At 49.7% G+C, this 12,905-nt stretch overlaps 1 protein-coding gene across 6 annotated transcripts in view; it reads left to right on the top strand.

Moving 5' to 3' along the window:
* ARSG (arylsulfatase G) overlaps nt 1–12,905 on the top strand; it is a 106,120-nt gene that overhangs the window by 60,627 nt on the left and 32,588 nt on the right. For 4 of the 6 annotated variants that reach the window (XM_072746756.1, XM_072746758.1, XM_072746759.1 and 1 more), the window contains exons 3-6: nt 1,458–1,645; nt 4,657–4,704; nt 6,789–6,900; nt 9,694–9,831. In XM_072746756.1, coding sequence (XP_072602857.1) covers nt 1,458–1,645; nt 4,657–4,704; nt 6,789–6,900; nt 9,694–9,831 — 486 coding nt within the window. The remainder of the gene's footprint in view (nt 1–1,457; nt 1,646–4,656; nt 4,705–6,788; nt 6,901–9,693; nt 9,832–12,905) is intronic. The other 2 variants (XM_072746755.1, XM_072746757.1) reach the window with 1 other exon arrangement.

The raw sequence follows: 12,905 nt of genomic DNA, 5'->3' as shown, positions 1-12,905 counted from the left end.
TCCTTGACAAGATCAACTTCTTATCATCCCATCAGGAGACACACAAGGCAATTGCCCTATTACTAGTGACATGAAGTTTATTCATATTTCTTGATGGTGGAGAAATGGCTAGACTTCTTATATATTTCTCCACAGTATCTAAAAAAGGGTTGAGCATCCAGCAATGTGTAATAAATACAGCTGGTTCTTGTTATTGGCAGTCGTTGCTCTATAAAGTCACTGAGAACACTGAGTTACGGAATACTGAACCATTGCTTCTAGGGCATCTACGGAGCTAGGTTCCTGTGGGCCTTTTGTTACGTTTTTGTCAACAGATCAGTACAGAACCCTGTTTTATTTATTTATTTTTAAAGATTTATTTTACTTATTTGAGAGAGACAGAGAGCAAGAGAGAGTGAGCAAGAGAGAGAGCATGAGCAAGGGGAGGGGACGGGCAGAGGGGAAGCAGACTTTCTGCGGAGCAGGGATCACAACGCAGGGCTCCATCCCAGGACCCGGGGATCATGACCTGAGCCGAAGGCAGATGTTTAACTGACTGAGCCACCCAGGCACCCCCAGAACCTTGTTTTCTGTGTGTTTCTGTTTAAAGACATCTTATTTAACGGAGTTTTTGATTAATTAACATTGAGCTGATGGCCAACAACACTGTAATTCCTTCCTGAATGAAGCTTATCTAGCACTTGTATTTTCTCTCTAAGGCACATGACGTCTCTCTAAGGCTGTAGTAGCCAGCCCTTCATCCCTACACTTGAGGGCTATTTTGCCATTTTATTTTATTTTTTTAAAGATTTTATTTACTCATGAGAGACACACAGAGAGAGGCAGAGACACAGGCAGAGGGAGAAGCAGGCTCCCTGCGGGGAGCCCCATGCAGGACTTGATCTCAGGACCCCGGGATCATGCCCTGAGCCAGAGGCAGATGCTCAACTGCTGAGCCACCCAGGCATCCCCATTTTGCCATTTTAAACAGTAGAATCACCAACAGAAAGCACAAAAATGCAAAAACTATAGCATGCAGTAGACTGTGGAAAGTAGGACACTTGCTTACAGTGTGAAAGCCAAAACAAGAAGGGGTCACCTTTGTCATCCTCAGCTAGGGATGTGCATATGGGGAAGTTTTGGAACGCCTAGGAATGACCATGGGTGACCTCATAAGAACCACGAGTATTGATTTTGGAGATACAGACAGATTTTAACAGGTCGATGAGTTCAAAATGTGGAAACTTTGGATAAAGAGGATCCATAAATATACTGGATTAAACCAATCCGAGCCAGCCATGTGACCTTGAGTTAGTTGCATTACCTCCCTGAGCTTCATTTTCCTAACCTGTCCCTCTGCAGGGTGGTCTTTGAGCTTTTCCCAACACTGGAATCCTGGGAACTGGGTGGGAATTGAGCTTCTCCTGGCCTGGCTTTCTGTGGATGGAGGGACCCCAACCCCTTTTCTTTCCCGGCAGGTTTGTGGACTTCCACGCAGCTGCCTCCACCTGCTCGCCCTCTCGGGCCTCCCTGCTCACCGGCCGGCTTGGCCTCCGCAACGGAGTCACGCACAACTTTGCGGTCACCTCTGTGGGGGGCCTTCCGCTCAACGAGACCACCTTGGCTGAGGTGCTGCAGCAAGCCGGCTACGTCACGGGGATGATAGGTAACCCCGATGCTCCACAGCCTGGGATCCCCATCTCCCACAACACTTCTTGCAGTGCCTGCTTCGTCTCTGTGTAGCCCCGGCATGCGGCCACCTCTTCTGCTCCTCTCTGCTTGTCTTCATTTCTTGCTGCGTAAGGTTGGAAAGCTTTCAGCTGTAAGTAACTGAAAACACCTAACAGGGAACGAAACCATACATGGAGATATTTTCCTTCTATTATAACAACCTTAGAGGGGAGTGATGGCCTTCGTTGGCTCGGCAGCTCAAGAAATCCGTTTCTATTTCTCTGCTCTGCTATCTGTAGGATGGTAGCCTTTGTCCTCATGCTTGTTGCTCTTGGTTGCACCTCTCACCAGAACCTGGCTTCACGGGAGGAAAGACAGCGGGGAGGAGGTGCGGGCCTCGTGTGTTGGCTTCTACCCGGAAAGCCAATCTTTTCTCAGACTCGCCCCACCTTCCCTGCAGAAAGAAATGCACTTAAGTCTTATTGGTGGGTTTGTGTGGCCACGCTCCGCTGCAAGGAAGCCTGGGAGGCCGGGCTCAGGGTTGTACTGATGGGCTTGGATTGGGGCATGTGTCTCTGATCCCCTAACAAATCCAAAGTTCTGGTAGCGGGATGAGTGGGGGCGGCATGGGGGCAGGTGAGGCAAGCAGCAGCACCTGCCACACAGGCCTTTTAGGATTTTTGTGGGTCCTTCTTGCTCAACATTTCCTACATGCGTGGCAGCGGGCTAGGTTTTTATTTGCGTCAGGGTACGGAGATGCCTTGATTGGCCCCGTGACAAGTGTGACGAAGCCGAGGTCGGTGCTGCCTAGACGGGAGCAGGTGGGTCCAGACAGGTGTGACTGCTCTGATGCTTGGGCTTCACTGCTGCTCCTCCCTCCGGAGGCCAAGGCACCGTGCCAGTCCCAGCAGCGTCCTCGGGCTGCCTGTGCTTGTTATTCTGACTTTCCGAGAGCTGGGTCCCGTGGGGGTTCCTGCCTCGCTCTCCAGTATGTGAAGTGGCAAGGGAGGCTGTGCAACCAGCAGGATGACAGCGCGGGTCCCCGGGGGCAGTGATCGTGATCGGTGCCTGGAGCTCCCCTGTTCACCTGCAGGAGGCTCCAGTTTTGGGTGTTGGGCCTGTCTCCTCCTCTTCTGGGTCAAGGAGCCTGACCAATTCCTACAGAGTGGAGTGGGGCATTCGTGGTCCCAGGGGGGCAAGCCCCAGTGGGAGGAGGTATAAATTAAGATCCTGCTTTTTCAATCCCTTTCTGGCCATACCCCGAGGTATCAGGTATCGTTACTGTGAAGCCTCCCTGTGGGCTGAGTCTTCTTAGCGGCCCCATCACTTGCATCCGAGTCATGCTCACAGGCAGGAAGGGTTTGGCCCTTGGGGCTCCCCGACTCTAAAGTTTCATGAGGCAACACGGGACTGGGATCTTCCTGAGCTGAGCTGGATCTCACTCACCCTTCCCTCTTCATACCTTTGAACTCCAAGTGAGCAGCTGCTTACATATTAACCGTTCAGGGGCTCCGGTCTTCCCTCACTGCTCATTCCACCTTTTGCAAATTAGAGCGAGAATAGTCAACTACAACCATGTGTTGACAAGATGCACTTCCTACAAACATGCTTATGGGAAAAAATCAACCCCCCCCCCCAAAAAAAAGAACATCAAGACCCTTTGCCCCACCCACACTTTGCTTCTAACCTTGTCACGGTCATGTGTTTTCACCTAGGTTTTTTTTTTTAAGATTTTATTTAATTTATTCATGAGACACAGAGCAAGAGGCAGAGACACAGGCAGAGGGAGAAGCAGGGTCCATGCAGGGAGCCCGATGCAGGACTCGATCCCAGGACCCCTGGGTCACGACCTGAGCCAAAGGCAGACGCTCAACCACTGAACCACCCAGGTGTCCCATTTTTACCTAGTTGAATACACCACTTGGTCCTCCTTTTAGCCCCTGCCTATTGTTTTATAGTTCTATGTAATATAATTTTACATATTTACAATAGTTTCAAAAATTTTAGAAATAAGTTAAACACTTTAATATAAGTTAGGGTTTCCATGTAATGCTTAGTCCAAACCTATATTACGTTTCCAAACCTACAGAGCAGTTGCAAAAAGGGAACAATAGGCACTCACATGCCCTTTCCCTAGATTCCCTGATTATTACCTTTTGTTACGTGTGTTTGCCTCTAAAAGATAGCTTGGTAGTATTTTGCCCAGACCACGTGAAATAATTTCCGTAGCCATATGCTTCCTCGGTGGCCCGTTTCTTTCCCTTGGGTGTCATTCAATGGCCCTCTTTCAATCTTTGCACCACATTCTTTTCTTTGCCCCTTGCCTCATGGGTGGTTTCTCTGGGGTCCTCAGAGCAGAATTAGCAGGTCGGGGAGTTCAAACAGGGCCAGGGCTTCTGGCACACATCACACAGTCATTCTCCCCCCTGAACAAACACATGCACAGAGCGAGGAGCAGCCGTGCGAGTCCAGGTGAGCATCTCTGCGCTGGGACAGCCCTGGGAGGGGGAGGTGGTCTTCGGTCCGGCCTCCTCGGGCTGCTGCTGGTGGCCAGAGAGGAAGGTGATGGAACCAGGAGGGAAGCTGGCATCTCCACGGCTGTCCGGGGCCCCACGCTTGTCCTCTGGGCCTCTGCAGTCCTCCCTGCACAGGAGGACAGAGCAGGTGCGAAGACGTGGGGCTGCTGTGGGCACTGAGCCCTCTTGCAGGAGCAGAAGCTCAGCCTGCTGGCTCCTTTGGGCCCCCAGTAAAGGCTTGTCTTCCTTTTCTCTGTGTGCTTTCCTGCGGAGGTCCTGAGTCATCCCTGCTTGCTTTTTTTGTCCCCTTGGGGTCCCTCTGAGTCCCAGAGAGCAAGGCTTGGCTCTCACACGGCATTTGCAGGGTCTCTGCTTGTCCTCTGTCAAGGGCAACACTGATGGAGGAGCGAGTATGTGTGATCAGCCCCCCCAAGGTACTGGGAGCCCCCGCGGGGATTCCTCTGAACGTCTGTCTCTTGCTTTCTTACAGGCAAATGGCACCTCGGGCACCATGGCCCTTATCACCCCAACTTCCGTGGTAAGAATTCTTTGGGGGAACGTGTTACCTGGGAAACAGAAAGCAAAGACCTTGGTGGGATAGGACTCCAATAATGTTGAAGCCATCCTGCTCCTGGGGCACATCCCTCCTGAGTTAGGGCATCTTCATCTCAGGGTCACTTAAGAGCATTTGGGGGACCCAGAGCTCCCGTTGGTCGTCTCACATTCTTCTCTCCTGGCATCTTTCCTGCCCCCCGCCCCTCCTTGGTGCCTGCCAGCCCTCTGGCTTTCTCATCGTGAGCCCATCAAGTGTCCACATCTTGGGACACATTTGGCACCTGTGAGTTCCTGACCCGTCTAGTGTGCGAAGAAGTCAAGCTTGTCCAGCGGGTTCACAGAAGCAGGCCCTAAACTCAAACAGGAGATGTTCCCTCTTGCCTTCTTCCTGCAGCTATTCACTGCCTCAGACTCCTGACTCTCTGGCCTTGGGGATTAGGCCAGGATCAAGCTGCCTGAGCCAATTATCTGAAAATCAGTTTGCTGATTGATGAGTTCTCTGAATGTCCAATTCCCCAAATGATTATGATTATGATTATTATTATTTTAAAGATTATTTATTTATTCATGAGAGACACAGAGAGAGAGAGAGAGAGAGGCAGAGACACAGGCAGAGGGAGAAGCAGGCTCCGTGCAGGGAGCCTGATGTGGGACTTGATCCCGGGTCTCCAGGATCACACCCCGGACTGAAGGCGACGCTAAACCGCTGGGCCACAGGGGCTGCCCCAATTCCCCAAATTATTGATGGTTTTTCCAAAGTTGTGGTCACCTCTGCGCTCCTCCCTGACCCACCTCTTCTAGTTCAGATGGGAACCCACAGACGTTCTCTTGAAAGTGATTTATTGTGATCTCAACTTCTGAGGCTTCTCCCTGGTTCCTCCCTGGCACGTGCTTCCCAGCTGCTCTTGCTATTTTATCAGCAAATGGGTGGCCCTTTCCTTAAATGTGGTTCTCTCTTTTGCAGACTTTCCCCCAAGCCCCAATATCTCCCTCTAGCTCCATGGGAAGAGGCTGCAGTGCTCTCTCCTAGACGTGAGGAACTGTTTGCATCTGAAGATTTTTGCATTTCAATGGCTTCTAGAGAATCGGCCTGCAACCAGCCTTCAGCCTTGGGCTCCCATTGGCCAACACCTTGTCCAACTCCTTTCTCCCCTCTGGGGCTCCCTCCAACCCCCTGTCTTCCCTTGTGCCCTGTTTTTCAGTTGGGCTTCCATGGCATCTTCCACATATGCTTTTTAAAGAGTGACAGGTGAAGGAAGTGAAGACCTGGTTTTTCCACTAAAAATGACCACAGACCCTATTTTTGCCCCGCATGGTGTTGCTTCCTGCTTGACAAATGAGGAGGTTGAACTAGACTGAGGTGTTGACAACTTGAGTGTGTGTTTCTGGAGTCTGGTGCTGGGGGGATGGATCCTGAGACTGGATCCTGCTCAGCAGGAAGTGGTGCCATTTTGGATTTGTGGTGTCTCCCATTGGGACTGAGAAGAGAGAGCACCTGCTATACATTTGTGTCCTTGGACCAGATGGTCTCAAAAAGTCTGCTGCCTCGGGCATTCAGAGGTTTTCTTGATTCCTATCTCTGAGTTCACTTGTGTCCCCTCCTGCTTCTTGTACCCCTTTCCTGGTGCACTGTCCCATACTCCATTACCCTCATCCAAACCTCTTATAGTTTAATCTATATATCTTACTTCCCCTTCAATCCCTTGAGGGCAGAGTATTTTATTCCTTAAAGTGCCATGCATGTACTTGATTTTCATCAAATACTTAGCGAGTGTGTTCATAATTGCCCTGGGGACGGTAGGTGTGCAATACTTCTCTCCACTTCCTCCCACTCTGGGTTAACTCTAATCCCAAGATGTTTTGCAAATCTAGTCTTACAGCCAGAACCCAGCAAGGTATTTTCTTTGCATACTACAAAGGGATATTAATCAAATCCTCTTTTAATTACATACTCCATAGCACTGCAGTATTAAATCATAGAAAATTAAATTTTTGTCCTAGGTGTAAGAATGCAGGCTCATAGAACAGAAGCCAAGTGGGGGTGCTCACCAGTTGCTTCTCTTCCAGGTTTTGATTACTACTTTGGAATCCCATACAGCCATGATATGGGCTGCACTGATACCCCGGGCTACAACCACCCTCCTTGTCCGGCGTGTCCACGGGGCGACAGACCATCAAGGTAATCCCATCTAAGGAACTGGCAGTGGGCTCCAGAGCAAGGTGAAGTCCTAAGGGTGTAGTCCATTAGGAGTAAATGAGGAAGGTCACAGGAGACAATTAAGCCAGTAAAAAAGAGTATGTTTAGTGCAAATTTAAATGCATTATTTGCATGGGGAGTGAGAAAACTTCTAGCAAAGGTGAGATCAGCAAAATTATTTTATTGGACTTGTCCAGTTTCCTGGGATTTTTTAGCTCAGCTGGGAAGAGCCTGGTGCTGCCATGGACTTACCCTGGCAAAGCCTTGCTCCCCCTCTGCCTGCTAAATACTCATCTGGCCTAGACACCAGACATACGAGGGATAGAGAGAGGGGAAGAACACACACAGGGCTGCTTACAATCTCCCCCCCCTCCCCAGTCCCCCTGGCAAAGAAGCCAACATTCTGGCTCTGAAATGCCATGCAGTCACTCAACAGGATGCTTGAACATCATATTCCATGAGATGGGGAAATCCTCAAGCCATACTAGTAAGGGAAAAAAGCAGAAAACAAATCATTAGCAGTGTGATCTTAACTACCTCTGTATCCACACCTTCACAGCCCTACCGAGTGGGACTCAAAGGAAATCAGCCAAAGTGGTAACGGGCTCACTCCCTCTGGTTGATGGTTTATTTCTTTTTTCTTTCTTGTTGTATTTTCCAAATATTCAGCAGTGAGCATGTAGTGCGTTTGTTATAGAAAAAGATGCGGGAAGCCTTGGGTGGCTCAGCTGTTGAGTATCTGCCTTTGGCTCAGGGCCTGATCCCAAATTCCCTGGATTGAGTCCTGCATCGGTCTCCTTGCATGGAGCCTGCTTCTCCTTCCTCTGCCTTTGTCTCTGCCTCTCTCTCTGTGCGTGTCTCTCATGAATAAATTAAATAAAATCTTAAGAAAAAGATGCTAAATTTTATTCAGGTAATAGAGTCACACAAACCAGGTGCCCTGCTTGCTCAGCCCATGCTCTGTGGTTGTTTATAAGGTCACAGGTGTCTGAGCCACTGGGGGAAGACAATCTCAGCTGGCTCCTTAATAACACAATAGTTAATATAGTAATGGCCATTTATTGAGAAATTGTTATAGTCTAGGCACTCTGCATGTTTGTCTGCAATCCACATGACCTGACTGTTGTATAAAGCAGGTATCTGACCTGATTTTACAAGTGAGGAGCCTGTAAAGGGACAGGTCAGGATCTGCTTGCCCAGGTCATCCTGCAGCTGTAAGAAGTGGAGGTGATGGCTCTGGTCTGGGTCCCTCTGAGACCAGAGCCCACGTGCTGCTCAAAGCATGGGTGCTTGCCTGGCAGCGTGGCCATCACTTGGGCGCTTGCTAGAAGAGCAGCACAGAAGATCCCCCAGGCCTCAGGTCTGCATTTTCAAAAGATATGCAGGTGATATTTGTGTGCACGTTGCGGCAGGAGACGTGAAGCCATAGCACATCTTGCTGCTGTCCCTACCACCTGTGGCCTGTTACAGCACACCTGTGGGCACACCTGGACATATTGTGACATGACCTATGTCTGCCAGGTCCCTTTAAATCCACGTTAAATCAAACAGAAAAAAAAAAAAAGGGTTGGCTTGGTGGGGGGAAGGGGGAGAGACTGTGGGTGATGGAGGAGTTGCCACAAAGTCATAACAACCTGAAAAACTTGACACTGACGGCGCGGTTGGCATTATGATGCCTAGTGCGGTGATAATCTTTTCTCCCTTTTTCAAAAGTTGTGGTCCTTGGCGATTATTTATCCCAGTCTGACCTCGTGTCCTAAGCTTTTATAAAGGGGCATGTGTGCATCTAGGTACAATGGGGGTTTTCATGTCTTTCCAGTCCTTCCCTGCACCATGAGGACAGTTTCCTTCTCTGAGATGTCTCTTGGTTCCCCTTCTCTCCCCATGTTCACAGCTCCTCCCCCTGTCCTCTGTGGCAGCCAGGGCTGAGGGCCTGAGTGATGAAGGGGTTGCTAGTATGCTGGGCAGCATGCAGGAGCGCCAACACTCACTGTCTTGTTCTGTCCTTTCGAGACCTCATCAGAGGTCACGGGCACTCGTCACATAAGGAGAGTTGGCCCTAAGAGCTTAGGTAACTTGCTCACAGGTCTAGCTCACAGCTAGAGTCATTACTCAACCACTCATGTTGGGGCATTCACTCTCAGGTTCATCTCCATCTGTAAGACCAAGGACTGGGTTTTTGTTTTTGTTTTTTTGGTTTTTTTTCCAGAAGATATAACTGGCTTGAGTCCCACTTTTTCTAGTTGCTAAAGCTTCTCCAAATTCTCCAAACATGCTTTGAAATATTTAAAACTATCCCCAGTCATCTGTGTTATTGTCCAACGTCATTTCACATGAAGTCCCGATGGTTGTCCTAGGAAAGCACCAAGCATTGTGCCCCATTGACAGAAGTCATCACTTAGGGAGGTCCGCGGAAAAAGCCGGGAATGGGGATTATTGATGGGCTGTGGGACTCTGCTTGAGTAATTTAGTTTGTTTGGAGCTCAGTTTCTCTCCCAACCAAACGGGAGTAATAATGTACGCAGCTCACGGAAGTCTTCGTGAGCTTTGCCGAGTGGCCAGGCTTGTCCGAGGAGCATAAACATCTGTTGGAAGGAAAGGGAAGGAGATATTTTATTGGTTTTGTACTTGGAGGAAATGGCAGACTGGAAAAATCATCTGGGGCCAGGTTATTAAATGTTTTGTATTCACGTATATCGCTGCATAAAAGCGTTTTGCTCTACACCGTGGCTACTTAGGTTGTGGAAGTGAATACCGTCTGTGGTTTCCACACAGAAGCCTTGAGAGGGACTGTTACACGGATGTGGCCCTTCCTCTGTATGAAAACCTCAACATCGTGGAGCAGCCCGTGAACCTGAGCAGCCTGGCACACAAATATGCTGAGAAAGCTATCCAGTTCATCCAGAATGCAAGGTAAGAGTCCCCTGCCCCCCACCCCGCACCCCAGGGCTGCCCCCTGCTCCCACCCACCATGTCCCCTGGCCTCAGCACCCTTCCCAACCTCGGTGGAGTTCCATCGCCCAACAGAGATGGATGCATGCATGTTTCCTATAAATAAAACTAGACAACAGTTTCCCCTGGAATCTCCAGGCCTGGGTTCAAGGCTCCTCCGGTATGTTCCCAGAGTTCTGGGAGCTTTCCCCTGCCCCTGCTCAGATCATGCACTATTGTCATCATCGTTTTGTCCTCTCCTATAAGCTCCTGGACGGTAGGGCCTGCTGCTGGATCCTGGGCACTCAAGACGTTTGTTGATTCATTAATTGGCAGGATGTATTAGCGTTGTACTGCTGCTATAACAAACTTATCACCAACTTATCAGCTAAAACAACAGCAGTTTATTCTCCCACAGATCTGGAGGTTGCGTGTCCAAAATAAGTCTTATGGGGCTAACATCAAGGTATCAGCAGGGCTATCTCCTTCTGGAGCTTCCAGGGGAGAAATGTTTCTCGCTTCGTCCATCTTCTGGTGGCTGCTGGAATCCCATGGCTTAGGGCCACAGCATTCTAATATCTGTTTCTATTGCCCCTTTGCCTTCTTGTCTTCTGTAGTCAAATCTCCCTCTGCCTCCCTCTTTTAAGGACACTTGCGATTATGTTGAGAGTCTTCCAGGTGAATCTGAGATAGTCTCCCTATCTCCAGAACCTTAATTCAATTGCATCTGCAGCATCTCTCTTGCTATAAAAGGTAACACTCGCAGACTCCAGGGATGAGCCCCAGATACCTTTGGGGGCCGTTATTCAATGTAACACACAGGGTTTGCAAATTCTAGCATCTACAGGGCCCTGGTAGCTTACAGAGGGAAGCAGGCTGAGTGTCAGGCTTTAGGGAGTGGTGGGGGCTGTGGTGAACTTGAAAGCACAGGCCCCATCTAAGGGAACAGCTGCTACCTTGCTCTAGCTGCCCGTGGCTTCTTTAGGGGATGGGAGCCAAGACCGTCAGATCCTTTTATTTCATAAGACACACAAGATACCTGGCCCGGGTGTGACATCTCCCGATCTTTAAATGTTAGAAATGACTAATTAAAAATAACGAAAACCAAAAAGCAGAAGCAGGCCACACCCCTGGGTGCTCATGCACAGGCTGTGGGGTGTAAGCATGTGCTCACATACGGTCACCCTGCCCCTGCCACCTTGGCCTTGCTCTGACCCTTTGCTCTGGCCTCTAATGAGCCGCTGTGTGCTCAGCTCATCTTTCTCCCAGGACTGCAAACTCCTCCAGGGCAGTGGAACAGTTTCCAGCAGGTTCTTTGCTATTCCCTATAGCCTTAGCCTAAGAGGGCGAGAAAAAAATGTGTCACATGCCTGTTTGCTTGTGCAGAATTAAAAAGAGACTCCACCTGTGGATAACTGAGTGTATCAGTCTTTAAATGTACAAGAATCCCTCCCAACCCCTTGCTCAGCCGCAGATTTTTCTAGAGAGCAGGGCAACAGGCAGAGCAGAGGCAGCGATTTATTCTCGATACTAAAAACTACTTATGGCCTAAATCTGGGGAACAGCTTCAGGGGCCACACCTTTTAAGTGTTTTGGGGCTCTCAGAAACACTGGCCTTTTTTCACATGGCTGAGATAAAATAGGCAAGCCCCTTCTCCCATCTGGAGAGCTGAACACATGTCTGTTCCCTGGAGCTTCGAGATGGCTCGGGTCCCTGTGCCCTGTGACAGGTGGACGCTTCATGGCTGGTGGGGACAGTCTGCAGTGTTGTAGACAGCAGAGCACTCTCAGAGGGGGAGTGGGAGCCCACTGGGGATGGGGGACGGCTTCAAGCTCTCAAGTGGGCACAGGGCTGTTCATCCACCAGTTAACTAATCACTTACCAGGCAGATGCATGAATAATCTCCTTATCGTATGAAAAAGGTGAAGAGTTTGCTAATTTATTAATTAGCTATTTTTAAAAAAGATTTTATTTACTTATTCATGAAAGACACACACAGAGAGAGGCAGAGACACAGGCAAAGGGAGAAGCAGGCTCCATGCAGGGAGCACGACATGGGACTCCATCCCGGGTCTCCAGGATCAAGCCCTGGGCCGAAGGCAGACGCTCAACCACTGAGCCACCCGGGCATCCCTATTAATTAGCTATTAAGTGAAGAGTCACATGAATCCCTTGGGTGTGCTGATTTCTTTAGGATTTTTTTTTTTTTTTTAAATTAGGAACTTTTCTTTATTTATTTATTTATTTATTTTTTATTTTTTATTTTTTTTAATGATAGTCACAGAGAGAGAGAGAGAGAGGCAGAGACACAGGCGGAGGGAGAAGCAGGCTCCATGCACCGGGAGCCTGATGTGGGATTCGATCCCAGGTCTCCAGGATCGCGCCCTGGGCCAAAGGCAGGCGCCAAACCGCTGCGCCACCCAGGGATCCCCATTTCTTTAGGATTTGACTTGCCAATTCATCCATGATTTTTGGAGCATCAGCAAGAAAGGCCCCCAGATCTGTACTCCTCCTCTGTGACGCTTGCCCCCGGGGCCAGGCCCTCACCAACCTGGGCCCGTTTGTCAGAACTATGGGAAGTCTCCAGAGTGGGGTTTCCTGCTCCTCCTTGGCAAGAGGCCCACCCTAGACTTCTTTGAAAATTTCTACTCTCTTAGATCTTTATCGAATGCAGACCCCTGACCTAGCAGCGTGCCCTAAGCTAACCCCGGATCTGGGTGTTTTAAACAGCAGGCGTAGCTCTTACCTGGCAAAAAAGGAGAAAGCAGATGTCATGGGCTCCTGGGTCATGGAGCTGCCAGTCCCGTGTGCCTCCCAGGGTCTGGGATGATGGCACGCTGAGCCCAAATATGAAATACGGGGCCTGACAAGGATGAGGGTGCTGGGCTCAGGCCTGAGCGATAGCTTAGGGTACTTGAAGTCAGAGTGCGTGGTCGGCAAGGCAGAGTGTGAGGCAGAGTGTTCATCACTCAAACAAGGTCCTGGGGGGACACCTGGGTGTCTCAGTGGTTTGGCACCTGCCTTCGACCCAGGGTGTGATCCTGGAAACCCCGGA

This window comes from Vulpes vulpes, chromosome 2 (assembly GCF_048418805.1).
Source record: "Vulpes vulpes isolate BD-2025 chromosome 2, VulVul3, whole genome shotgun sequence".
Taxonomy (NCBI): Eukaryota; Metazoa; Chordata; class Mammalia; order Carnivora; family Canidae; genus Vulpes; species Vulpes vulpes.
Note: the sequence above shows the minus strand (reverse complement) of the source record. Positions and strands in the feature narration are given on the sequence as shown.